At 38.5% G+C, this 13,412-nt stretch overlaps 4 protein-coding genes across 4 annotated transcripts; 3 read left to right on the top strand and 1 right to left on the bottom strand.

Annotated features, from left to right (window-relative positions):
• The first annotated feature begins 2,152 nt into the window (after positions 1 to 2,152).
• On the top strand, positions 2,153 to 3,537 carry LOC106401123 (protein FANTASTIC FOUR 2-like). Its single transcript, XM_013841568.3, has one exon. It carries the CDS (start codon positions 2,638 to 2,640, stop codon positions 3,370 to 3,372), a length of 735 nt encoding a protein of 244 aa, XP_013697022.2. The 5' UTR covers positions 2,153 to 2,637; the 3' UTR covers positions 3,373 to 3,537.
• Positions 3,538 to 5,097: 1,560 nt separating this feature from the next.
• On the top strand, positions 5,098 to 7,080 carry LOC106399618. Its single transcript, XM_013840080.3, has 7 exons — positions 5,098 to 5,409; positions 5,759 to 5,816; positions 5,899 to 6,204; positions 6,312 to 6,360; positions 6,475 to 6,569; positions 6,645 to 6,733; positions 6,807 to 7,080. The coding sequence occupies exons 1-7, from the start codon at positions 5,261 to 5,263 to the stop codon at positions 6,862 to 6,864; spliced, it is 804 nt and encodes a 267-aa protein (XP_013695534.2). The 5' UTR covers positions 5,098 to 5,260; the 3' UTR covers positions 6,865 to 7,080.
• Positions 7,081 to 7,131: 51 nt separating this feature from the next.
• On the top strand, positions 7,132 to 11,196 carry LOC106402169 (general transcription and DNA repair factor IIH helicase subunit XPD-like). The gene is made up of 13 exons (XM_013842852.3): positions 7,132 to 7,335; positions 7,427 to 7,992; positions 8,052 to 8,332; positions 8,451 to 8,533; positions 8,615 to 9,018; positions 9,160 to 9,353; positions 9,434 to 9,614; positions 9,713 to 9,837; positions 10,014 to 10,103; positions 10,190 to 10,268; positions 10,353 to 10,429; positions 10,661 to 10,769; positions 10,885 to 11,196. The coding sequence occupies exons 2-13, from the start codon at positions 7,459 to 7,461 to the stop codon at positions 11,002 to 11,004; spliced, it is 2,277 nt and encodes a 758-aa protein (XP_013698306.2). The 5' UTR covers positions 7,132 to 7,335; positions 7,427 to 7,458; the 3' UTR covers positions 11,005 to 11,196.
• Positions 11,170 to 13,019, bottom strand: LOC106402170 (probable aspartic proteinase GIP2). The gene has a single exon (XM_013842853.3). The coding sequence runs from the start codon at positions 12,658 to 12,660 to the stop codon at positions 11,293 to 11,295; it is 1,368 nt and encodes a 455-aa protein (XP_013698307.2). The 5' UTR covers positions 12,661 to 13,019; the 3' UTR covers positions 11,170 to 11,292.
• Between the last annotated feature and the right edge of the window lie 393 nt (positions 13,020 to 13,412).

Genomic DNA, 13,412 nt, shown 5'->3' with positions numbered 1-13,412 from the left:
TCAGATTGTAGTGGATGGATAAACTGGAAGCTACTCTTTGACCTGCACATGTACCTCACATTACAGGTTAGTATATTGGTTGACACATTTTTTCTATTGGGATTTTAATATTCTTCTGGAGTACATGAATAGCTTGAATACATTCATATTCAATCGGTTTTCCGCATAGAGCATCTAACTTTGTTGTTCATGTACTAATCTTTTGACTTAAGTGAATTAAATATGTATAAAATTCTGAGTATAGGTTTCCATGGGGAGTAATCCTCAGCATATGCTAGCTATAGTTTCTAAAGACAAAAGCGCATAAATTTCTTTTCTAGGTAAGGATTGGTTCGAAAGTTTTAAAATCCAGAATTAGTGGTATAAACCTTAGTTAATGCTTAATAGTGGGAATTAATTAGAATTAACGTTAGACTAACATTATATAAAAGCTTCTTCATAGGCTCCTTTTAGTTCTCTAATCGAAGTCATAGGCTTTAACTAATGACATGTATGCTTTCTAGCCAAACCTTTTTAATAAACAATGAGAGAATATTATTAAGCATGGTCAAAAGTTAGGGAAAGAGAAGAAAATTTCCAGTTGACATGTTTTTGTGTAAGCATGAAATAGATTCCACCTTCCTTTGTTGCTAAAAGATCATAAAGTTAAAATAGACTTAACCAAAAAAAAAATTATTACTGTAAATTTTAAAAACAAAGAAACTTGAAAGGATCTAGCTTTGGATTGTCCTTTTCAGTTGGGGACCAGAAGTGGAGTGATGATGCAGAGAAAGCCTACTCTGCTTTGGTTCTTGTTTCAAAGTTTCTCTTCCTCTGATTGGTTAGAGGAAACTACGGAAGATTGCTATTGGCGAATGCGAAATTTCATATGGCCAGGGAGAAAATAAGGTACAGATTCTGCTCTATAACTTTACTTAGCACTAAGTTACTACTCACGTTTCATCTCAAAGCTTTTTTCGACATTTCGTTACCAAACAACTTTTGCTTTCACAACACATGAAGATTTGAAAAGTTTTCCTCACTTGAAATGGAAACTTCTTCTACTACCCGTAGCTTTTTAAAGTACTGGTTCCATTAACTAAATAGTTTTAATAGACGTCACTACTGATCTCCTCAATTAGTATGAGACATGCTTATTGTCTATGTTCTTTAACTGGCCCTACATTTGTTACTTCTTTGAGAACCTACGGGCTTAGGTTACTTGGAGGATCATCTCTAACCCGAGAGCATTGATTCGTGCTCTCAAAACACGTAAAAGACAGGAACAAATGCCCATAAGTTTTCTATTACAGGGCAAAACATGTTTTGAAATCATTCATTACATTTGAGGTGTAAGATTAATCATAAGAAGATAGCTCTCGGTTTTCGCATGTTGTACTTCCGTTTTTCTTTGAATCTGGTCACAATGTACCAACAAGTGTTAGGAAACTGTCAACATGGTATTCATATTGATAGATGCTGCAAAATCAGAAACACAATCTCAAGGATTCGGACATATACTATTGATTGGTAACTAATATGTTGCCGCTTTTGTTTGATTATGAACTTACTCCTTATAAAATTTCGAAGCGTATACACCGTAAAAACCGCGGATACCGTTAAATTTTGGTTTGGTATTGGATAAAAGAAGACATAAAATACATATATTCTTATTAAATTTGTAATTACGTTTAAGGTTCATGTCACTTTGCATTACAGTTGCAAGTGTAGCTAAAGGTCCCAGGAAGGTTGTGGACTTGAGGCTCTTGCCTTTTGTGGTTTCTTTTTCTCTTCAATTATTGATTTTGGAAATTTTCTTCCATAAGGGCAGTTTGGTACTCTCAGTCTTTTTGGTTTTCATTTTCATTTTCATTTCTCTTTTGCTTAATTCTGTGATTAATTTTCAAGTTCAAATCATTTTTTGTAACGATATGATTTGTGGTGAGGATAACTAGTCTCTTTTTAATCCTACTTAAATAAAATAATGATGTGTTTAACTTTTAATTCGAGCATATTCAAAGATACTTGGGCAATTAAAAATCACGATAAATGTTAAAGCCAATAATAGGACGAATATGCGTTTAAGGGCTACAGAAAATATTAAAAATGTCTTTATTATATGTTTTAAATATCATATTTTGTTTTTTCATCTAAGTTGTTCTCTAAAGATATGTTAATTATTTGTTAAATACAGGACAACTAAAGCTTATAATTCTATTATTCCGACCCTATTGGTTTACATAATACAAAATGATATGAACTTATGGATATACAGGATAATATCCGTTAGACCAAACACAAAGGAGTAATGGCTTAGCAGATGAACTAGCATAAGCTGGATGGTATCAGCCAGTTGATATGTGTTTTTTTTTGGTCGAACAGTTGATATATGTTCAGGCAATAAAGATGGAGCTGGGAATAATAAGAGCCAATAAGAATCCAATGGCAAGTGGACTCACCACTATAAATACTTGTTCAGACCTCCCTCTTTTCTTTCACATTCATCCCTCTTTCCTTTTAGTTACCTCTTTTAATTCAAACAAGAAATCACTCTCTCTCTCCAAATTTCCATTGATCAAAACCAACCAATGAGAAAAACCGAAAGATCTCAAGAACAATCATAAACTCTCTCATTTTGGATCCTCTGTTTTTCTCAAAATGTCAGTTGTTATTTGTCAAGCGCAAGAAAAAATCGTCACCAAAAATGAAAGAAGCGAAAGTTTCACCCAAAAAGGCAAAATGGGTGGGTTGAGTTTCCTGCAATCTATGTCCGATATCACTGCCATTGTCCGAAACGTAGAGGACAAAGCTTATGTTCACCCGGTCGTGAAACGCTCTGTTTCTAAGCTGAGTGAGAAAAGCTTAGAGATGTGCACTGAGAGCCTCGGGTCCGAAACTGGAAGCGAGAGTGGTGACGAGTTGTTGTTGCTTGCGTTTCAAGCAACCACTACTCCTAGGGTTCCTTCTCCTCCTCAAGAAGAAGAAAAAGACACTGCCAAGAAATCAACGATCAAAAGTTTCCCGCCACCGATAAACTTTGTTAACGGTTCAAAGTATAATCGTGTGGTGAGATCACTAGGAGAAGATGGTCGTGTTGTCGTTCAAGCAATTATGGTTTCGTCTCAGCCTCCTAACTTTGTTGCGGAACGTGGTGAAGGAAGGCTCCGTCTCTGTTTATCACCGGAAAGTTCTTTACTTGGGCACAACCATGAGGAAGAAGAAGAAGAAGACGAAACTGAAGAGGGCATGGAGGAGGAAACTAGTGAGAACTTAGAGGGTAAAAATGGAAATAAAAAGTTTAGCAGATTAAGCAGCAGATGCAAGGAGAATGGTCGTGAGCCTAAGCCAATGCTTACTACTTGGAAGCAGCAGCAGTTTTGGGTCGCTACTTAAGACTTTATTCGACTCATATCTCTTAATAAAATAATTTAAAATATGGGTTTCTTGATTTTAGTTTTATATATAACATGTGCTTTCTTGTATGAGGTTTCTCTAGGTACTGGGAGTGTTTTTTAGTTCTATTTAATGTAATGTTAAATGAGAATTATTATTATTATTGTTGATTTTTTTTAGTAGTCATGTTTTTTTAAAAAGCTAGTAGTGTGATGGTTACAACAACATAAACTGAAAGTGTACTATACATCTTCATTTTGTAATAAGGAAAATACAAAAATAAAATCTCTGAAAATGTCCTTTAGGAAGCTTCCTTTAACATTTCACAAAAACCTAACCTTTTCAACTCATGTAATCTTTCATATTCCGAATTTTTTTAATTGTAGCCAACTTATATATTGTGTAGTCGAAATTTTTGAGCGGTTCATTTTCTTCTAAAACCAGAACTGGCTACATATTAAAGTTTACTTACTGTATTTGTCTTTTGCAGTTTATGTTTTCTTACACTAGCTAGTATAACTTTACTTATGTTAAAATTTGTAACACAAGTTTTATACTAGACAATCCAGACGACTATGCAATGCATATATCATTATTTCGTTGATTATGACGTGCGTAAAAGTAAACATATGTGGTACGTACAACCCCCACATGAACATATGAGAGATTGTTCCCACACGTCCACATGACCATCACATGCAATATCCTATTTCTCCCTTTCTTTTGTTAATTCCAAACATTTTTTTCTTTGCTTTTAATTTCCCTTTCGCTCGCGTTTTGAGTCTGTTTCTGATTTTCCTTGTACGAAATGTGAGGACGCTCCTTTCCTTCTTTTACATCTCGGTTATAAAGACATATTTACATTCTTTTAGAGCACGTGGTAGTACAATGGTTTGTTCGGGTGAACAGAAAAATTAACTTGTTGGTTTAAGACCATATTGATCAAATTCTATCATGCAAAAACAATGGATTTGGTTTTTCTATTGGTAACTAAAAACACCTTAAAATGTAAAAAAGGATATATGATTAAAAGAACTATTTTTAGGTGTATATATTCCCCGACATGAACGAAGGTTTGTCACTTAATATATATTTTTACATCCTTATAAATATAAAGTTCAACCAATGAGAAGTAGACAAGTTGTAAATGTAATGTCCAATCCAAGGTCTCAAAAGTATGTAAATATATCAAAGGTGTACCTTTGTTTCTCTGCAAACGAATATCGAGAGAGGACTATGTTTACTCTGGTTCTATCTGCTACTTGATGCTTTTTATTGACCACTATCTCATGCGGCACCCATTTCTGTGATATATTTTCGATCTTTCTTCTTCTATATCAAACATTTCTTTGCTCCTTTATTTTGATTACTTTCTATTTAGTAATCTAATTTTCACAAAGTAAACACAATAGACTAATACGTTCTGTATTCATAAACCATATACGTATTATAAAAAGAATTGGCAAGAAAAAGAGAGACTATGATTATGATTTTGTAGTGGTTTAAATATGTACATTCATCAGAAGTTTGACTAAAGTAAAGATGATTTAAATTCAAAGGTTGAACTTAACCACATAAATGGGCCCAGCTATGATTAGCAAAGAACGTGAAGCGAGCTCGGCCCAACTCTCGCGTGCGATTACTGCTTGCTCCAGTCTAGGGGCAAAATATGAGATTAATAAACCTTAGGGGTTGATTTATCATTCTGATTCTCTCTAGGGGTTTGGTTTGTCATTTATATCTTTTTAAAATTTCCGATGAAATGCTTTTGAAATTCTCGCTAGCCGTCGTTCTTCTTCTTCTTCTTCATCTCTCCCCCGCCTACTGACTTTAATTTCAAATTTATCGAGCAGCTTGAACTCGGAGGCAGGTTTCATCTTCGATCACGATGGAGATGGAGGAAGGAGAAGGGAGTACAGAGGAGAAGTACGACGTAGACATCGCGACCACCGCTTCTTCACTAGGCGGCTCCGGCGTCTTCCATATCATCAATGACATTCTCGGTTTCGTCCTCTATATGTACCAGCAGATCCCTTCGTACGTCATCTCTCTCTATTTTCGGATCGATTACATTCTGATTTTATGTTCGATTCCGCGGATTAGACTGCTTACTGCGTTCAATTTCACGCGATTAATTAGTTTGATTTAGAAGAGTAATAGCTTTCTGGTTGTGGATTGATTAGTGTGAGTTATACATAGAGATCAATTCTTGGTAGTTGAGTATAAAGGGAAATGGAGATACTTTGAGGCTACGTTTCTTCATCTTTATGCTGCATTCATCAGCCTCTTGCTATAAATTATCTGTTGGAACTACTCGGAAAGGTCTTCTTTAACGCTCAGATTGATCACTCTTTGAGGGTTGTTGGTTATACATGTATGTGTGCAGGGTGTTGCAAGACATGAGTCTTGACTTTGATGGCTTGCAAACAGAGTTTACTGATTTGGTATGTTAGGTTCTTCAGACGCAGTTTTTTACTCTACGGTTACGTCTTTTTTTTTCACACTCTAAGAAACTTAGGTTGTTAGGAGGCGAATCTTACACAACCGGATGTGAAGCCGCTGGTCAGGAGAAAACTATTGAGTAGGAAAAGAGAGGTGAAGCATGAGATTAAGAAAATGCAGAAACTGATGACCACCATCTCTACTCTCCGAAGCGCTCTACAGTTATTGATCCGTGAAGCTCCTGGCGTTCAGAGAGTTGTGTTGATTCTTGGTGGTAGTCCATTACGCCCTCAAAAAGCTTATGAGTTGTTCTTCACACACAGTGTTGATGTTTTGAGATTTGAAGGTGATTTTTCCAAAAACAAAGCTACAGAAGCTCTTTCCAAAAAGGTTTCTATCTTCTTACCTCTGAGTTCTTGTTACTCGGAACATTTTTTATCTGCTATCAGAGGTGATACAAATGTTAATCTCTTCATTCTTTTTTGGCTTTATTATAGACTATCCGAGCACTGATCTCGACGGGTGCTGGATCAACTTCATGCCCAGGTAACTTTAGCAGAAATCTCAAACTTCTTCAGCACTATTATTCTCTATTAACTGTCAGGTGAATTGTGGTGTAGACTGTAGACTTGATTCATGCTCCTTTTTTCTGAATCACAGGTCCAATGAGGCTCTTTATATTGGTTCAAGCTCCACCTTCTTTGAATCTTCCCCAACATTTCCTTCCTAAACGTGACTTCAGATACAACAGAAAGGTACAATACTTCTGTATTAGTCTACATCCAAGTAAGGATTTAGATTTTGATCAAATATGTCCTTTGTTATTGCAGTTTGTGCCTCTAAAGCTGCGATTCAAGTGCAAAACTCAAGATAATGAGACAAATCCTCCGTTCAACTACGACACAAATGATCTAATATGGTAATTCTGTTTTCACCTTCTCCACTTACAGCACCGGAGCATCTTTTGATAATCCCCATCGGTTTGTTTGCAGGTTTCAGTGTCGACATGTGATAAAGGGCTTAGCTTTCCAGCAACCAGTTGACGAATAATAAGACTCTAGTTTTCGTTTCTGTCTATTGCAACTACACTCTATCACTTCCTCGTTACTTCTCTAATTCAATCTTTGAGAATTCATCTACTCTTTTATGGGTCCACTCACACCTTACCAAACTTTCCTGTCACATTTTAGAAGAAACAAAGGATATCTAGCCATTGTGTAATATTGCATACTCTATTCCTTGAAAGTCAAAAACCTTTTCCGTAAATATCTATAAATTAGGGGTCAAACAAATATAATATAGAAAATAAAAAGGGGCCAGAATATGAAGAAAACAAAAATATGGTGTCGAAACTCTCAATTTACTCGCTTCTATGCTTAACAACACACTCGTAGATTGTTGTTCCTCGACCTTTAAAGCTGATTGATACAGGTTTCTCTCTAGCTCGTTAACAATACCCAAGCTTCCATCCTCGCCGGCAATCGTTCAACTTTGCTAAGTGCTCCGACTCCAATCTCGCCGGTAAACTTTATATGTATTGTAAGCTCGAATAGCTTGTTTGATGAATCGTTTTAGGGCTTTCTAAGTGCTGTACCGATTTCGATTTGTTTAGGCCATTCAACGAGAGGGAGGAGGAGGAAGAAGATGATCTTCAAGATCGAAGACGTAACCGTCTACTTCCCTTATGACAACATCTACCCAGAGCAATACGAATACATGGTCGAACTAAAGCGAGCCCTAGACGCCAAGGGACATTGCCTTCTCGAGATGCCCACCGGAACTGGCAAAACCATCGCGCTTCTCTCCCTCATCACCAGCTACCGCCTCTCTCGTCCCGATTCTCCCATCAAGCTTGTCTACTGCACTCGTACTGTCCACGAGATGGAGAAAACGCTCGGTGAGCTTAAGATACTCCACGACTATCAAGTAACCCATCTCGGCGCCCAGGCCAAGATCCTCGCGCTTGGTCTCTCCTCCAGGAAGAATCTTTGCGTCAATCCTAAGGTTTTAGCGGCGGAGAATCGCGATTCAGTGGACGCTGCGTGTAGGAAACGGACGGCTAGTTGGGTTAGAGCTTTGGCCGCGGAGAATCCAAATGTAGAACTCTGTGACTACTTTGAGAGCTACGAGAAGGCTGCTGATAATGCCTTATTGCCTCCTGGTGTTTATACTTTAGAGGTAACAAGTTTGAATCTTATTTGGAGTTTTCTTTTTTCTGATGTTTGTTTCGATGCTAGGATTTGAGGGCGTTTGGTAAGAATCGAGGATGGTGTCCTTACTTCCTTGCCAGGCATATGGTTCAGTTCGCCAACGTTATTGTTTACAGCTACCAGTATTTGCTCGATCCTAAGGTTGCTGGAATCATATCCAAGGAGTTACAAAAGGAGTCTGTTATTGTGTTTGACGAGGCCCATAATATAGACAATGTGTGTATTGAAGCACTCAGCGTCAGTGTGAGAAGAGTTACACTTGAAGGAGCTAATCGAAATCTTAATAAAATTAGGCAAGAAATTGATAGGTACGCTCTTCTGTTCCTACATAGTGCATAATTCAACATACGAACTGCCCTGCTTGTTTGCTGATATTTCATTTTAAATTCTTATCACGCTATTAAAATTTGTCTAACTGGTAGGAAGGTTCAAGGCTACAGACGCTGGAAGACTGCGAGCTGAATACAACCGGCTAATTGAGGGTTTGGCACTGAGAGGGGACTTATCTGGTAACTACTTTTTCTCAGAGAGGTGATGCGTGGTTTGGTTGATTCTACCAACCTGACGGAACAAATATGTTTTTTTTCCAGGAACTGATCAATGGCTTGCAAACCCTGCACTGCCCAATGATATTCTAAAGGAGGCTGTCCCAGGGAATATTAGACGGGCTGAGCATTTTGTGCATGTGTTACGCCGGTTACTTCAGTACTTGGAGGGACGGCTAGATACTGAGAACGTGGAGAAAGAAAGCCCTGTTAGCTTTGTATCCTCGCTTAATTCTCAGGCTGGAATTGAGCAGAAAACACTCAAGTTCTGTTATGACCGGCTCCACTCTCTCATGATGACCCTTGAAATTACAGATACCGATGAGTTTTTGCCTATCCAGACAGTATGTGACTTTGCAACTCTTGTTGGGACATATGCACGGGGATTTTCCATCATCATTGAGCCTTATGACGAAAGAATGCCTCATATTCCAGATCCTATATTGCAGGTCAGTACGTGTTGATCTGCTTTCTTTTGAGTATTATATTGTTGTTCTGGTTTCAGAGATATTGTGACTCAAATGTAAATTGTACTTTTCAAGTGATCTATTGAGAAATGTATCTAAAACATATTTTCTTTTGTCTCTTAGTTGAGCTGTCATGATGCGTCTCTGGCTATAAAACCGGTGTTTGATCGTTTCCAGTCAGTAGTCATTACATCAGGGACCCTGAGCCCTATTGATCTTTATCCCCGTCTTCTTAGTTTCAACCCTGTTGTTAGTCGAAGCTTTAAGATGTCGATGACACGAGACTGCATCTGCCCCATGGTTTTAACTCGAGGAAGGTATAGAAAAGTTCCTAAACACTGACTGTATTGTTTGTATTTAATGTATTGATTGTAATTATTTCTTCTTGCTTTTGCAGTGATCAACTCCCTGTTAGCACCAAATTTGACATGAGAAGTGATCCGGGTGTTGTGAGGAATTACGGAAAGCTTTTGGTAGAGATGGTATCTGTTGTTCCTGATGGAGTTGTCTGCTTCTTTGTTAGTTACTCATACATGGATGGCATTATTGCTACATGGAATGAAACTGGAATTCTGAAGGTAAGATCCTTCTTCGACGCCTTAATATATTTGAATCTGTTACAGACATTAATGTATGCTTGTTTCCTAAGATGACCACGGCTCTTAATTTTGTGTAGGAAATAACGCAACAGAAACTTGTCTTCTTCGAAACGCAAGATGTTGTAGAAACAACACTAGCACTTGACAATTATCGCAGGGCTTGTGATTGCGGAAGAGGTGCAGTTTTCTTCTCTGTAGCCAGGTAAAAAATTTGATTTGGAATTCATGGGAAGAAATTGTAGCTATAGTAAACTTCTTTGATTCTGTCGTTAGTTATGTAATACTGGAGTCATCTGGTTTGAAAAATTCAAAGAGATTTGATTAAATACTGGAGTCATCTGGTTTGAAAAATTCAAAGAGATTTGATCTGAATGGCAGGGGGAAAGTTGCTGAAGGGATCGATTTTGATCGTCATTATGGAAGACTGGTTGTAATGTTTGGAGTGCCTTTTCAATATACATTAAGCAAGTAAGTTATACCCAAAAAATAGATATCATTTCATTTTCCCGTTTACCTCCGTCATGTGTGGAGATGCTTAGATTAAATATTTCCAGGATATTGCTTGCACGATTGGAGTATTTGCGTGATACATTTCAAATAAAGGAAGGCGATTTCCTAACTTTTGATGCCTTGGTATGGTTCCAATCTTATGAGTATTTGGTACAAAATGTTTGACCTGTCTGTGCTTGCTATTGATGTATTCTTGGTATAAAACAGAGGCAAGCAGCTCAATGCGTGGGGAGAGTAATCAGATCAAAGGCTGATTATGGGATGATGATATTTGCAGACAAGAGGTATAAATACATACTCTGATTCGGAGTCTGGTGATTTAGGCTATATGCTAGCTGCTACAAGTGATTCTCTGTAACACATTAAGTATTTGCCCACTTATGTGTATTCCCACGAAATAGGTTGTTCCTTGATAATGAGAATAAATTGGTAGAAGAGATATATGGCTATGTTTGTTTATGTTTCTCTACCATCTCTTTGCGCTATTTAAAGATTTTGCCGTTGTTAACTTGCAGATATAGCCGTCATGACAAGCGGTCTAAATTACCAGGTTGGATACTATCTCATCTGCGTGATGCACACTTGAATTTAAGCACTGACATGGCTATTCATATTGCCCGAGAGGTATGTATACCTTAGAAAAACTCAGTGCCTTTGAAATTCCTTTTGTTTTACACGGCTGAAGAAACAAAAAAGCAAAACTAATAACTTTTTGGGTGTGTGTGTTTTTTTTTGACAGTTCCTAAGGAAAATGGCTCAGCCGTACGATAAGACTGGTACTATGGGCAGGAAAACTCTGTTAACACAAGAGGATTTGGAGAAGATGGCTGAGACCGGAGTGCAGGACATGGTTTATTAGAAACAGACGGTCTTGTTCTACCTTTTTCATTTGATTTGGGAATTTAGCAATCCTATAAAGTTGGTTTTTTGAAGAAAAATAATAATTGGGTTTTGATTTGGTAAAGCATACTCGATAATATTCACCTGACTCCTTATTCCTTGTACCTGTTTTGAACTTTTGATCTTCATAGTAAAAGGTTTTTTTTATCAACTCTTTTATAGCAAAGTTGTTGTATATTGAAGACTAAACAAACATTATTCAAATAAAGTAAATATTAGCATTAATCAGCTCAAACATTCGATCAAATCAGGCAGTGGAAGTGAAATTGAAGTTGGCACAATTAGTTTGACGTCCCAACAGCGTCGAGCTAAAGCCTAGTGTGTTTTTCGCCAGATCAATTTCGATCAAATTGTCTTCCAGCTGCAACCCTCCGACCACCACAGAAGTTTCCGCATTGACTCCTCCGTCAACAAAACCCAGACAGATGACGTCACTGTGGACGCTCACCATGGAGTTAGCTCCGAAGATTCTCCAAACGACGTCCTTGCTCTGCAGCACAAGCTGGATCTCCGGCACCGCGTATCCAAGGCGCGTGACAACGACGTTCTTAGTGCTGACACACGCGCCAAAAGGCTTCACCGACGGAACTCGAGTGATGTTCCTGGCGGTGGCTTCTCTGACAAACGCCGACGTAACGGCCTTGAAAATAGATGTCTCCAACACCGTGTAGGGGTTCACCGTGCTGAGCTTGGTTCCTCCCAATCCGGTGGTTCCATTGATCTTCAACAGACTCGTGTTGATCGGAACAGTTTTCTCGGCGACTTTGATCGCCGTTACGCCGATGAAATACTCGGGTGATTTCTCGCCGTATACAAACGGTTCGTAAATGATCGGGTCCGCAACGAGCACGGGATTGACGAGCAAGGGCGTGGTAGTAAGCTGGGAGATCTTGATCCCTGGGAGGAACACGTACGGTCCGTTACCACCGAAGAAGGCGACGCCTCTTCCTCCAGAAGAAGAAGAAGAAGGGAGACAGACTGCGAATTTGCGGTTGAAACCAAACGCCTTGGCGAATTGCGACGGTAGTCCGATGACGCTGTGGCGTCCCATTCCGGCCATACCGACGGTTCCATTAGCAAGTCCGTTAAGGAGATCCCTTGTTCCCAATGAGAAAATCAAACTGGGGATTTTAACGACCCGGCCCGGGTTCGACCCGTTAGTGGACTGAATAAAAACAGCTTCCGAAGCAATGTCGCCTGTATCTACCATTCCGTTGACGGGGTTTTTGAATGTTAGGGTGCAAGGGTCAGCGTTACAGCCAGGTCTGTAATCCGAGTAGCAACGGCTACAGCCATGGGAGCCGGCGCGGTAGCACATGGGGGAGTTGCAGTGGCTGGTTTGGAATGAAGTGGACCAGTAGTATGTGTCCGTTTCGACCCAGAGATGTCGACCACCGAGGTCGAAGACAAGGGAGGCAGCCACTAGAGGCGTGCCTGGCTCATTTCTAGAAGTGCCACTGTTGATGACGGTCGTGTACTGGAGTGTAGTTTTGTCTTTTGTTATTGGGAGAACGAGAGCATTTGGTCGGGGAGATTGTTTAGCGAGTGAGCTTGATGATGAGAGTGAGAAGATACAGAGAAGAAGAGCTGAGAAGATGAACGGAGAAGAAGCCATTAGAGATGATGATATGATTATGGAGTGAGGAAGAAGAGTGTGTATGCAAATGTGTGACAGTGTGTATTTATAGGGGATTTTGGGTTTATGTGAATATTACTTTGAATATGAGCGTGAGATATGGCTTCCTGAGTTGGATCCTCTTTTCTTTTATTTTTAAAATGATGCAAAATCAAATCCAGTATCTTTTTGGGTTTATTAAACAATAGATGATAGTTGACAAAAATAGAGAAAATAGTTTCTTTTTTCGATTGCCGTAGATTAACTTGTTTACGATTTTATACATGCGATCTTTGTTAAAAACTTGTCCAAACAAATGCTGAAGCATCAATGGAAACTTAAGCAGAGAAAGTTGATTGTCTTGGATGGCACATATGATACTCATTAACATGCTTCTTCTGGGGGCGTTTTAGAAGTCTCCTAGCGCTTTGATTCTTCTCTTCATTATAAAAGTTAAAACGTTGATGTCAATGATAAACTGCATCTTTTAATCTGATTGCTTTCTAGATGGATTATGCAGACCTGATCAACTATATGAAATTTTACATTATTAAATAGTAATTATCAAAAATATGGTCCAATACTTATCCATTAGCCTTTTTTATATAAAAACTATCCAATAGTGTGATGAAATATTAGAGTGATCAAGTAAAATAATACAGAAAGACTAGTTAATGATACCTAGGCTAATGATAAGATGAAACACGATGGATGTAGCGTAAGTCGCACAAAAAAAGCGTAAGTGGTGCAAG

Source organism: Brassica napus, chromosome A8 (genome assembly GCF_020379485.1).
Source record: "Brassica napus cultivar Da-Ae chromosome A8, Da-Ae, whole genome shotgun sequence".
In the NCBI taxonomy this organism is placed as follows: domain Eukaryota; kingdom Viridiplantae; phylum Streptophyta; class Magnoliopsida; order Brassicales; family Brassicaceae; genus Brassica; species Brassica napus.
Note: the sequence above shows the minus strand (reverse complement) of the source record. Positions and strands in the feature narration are given on the sequence as shown.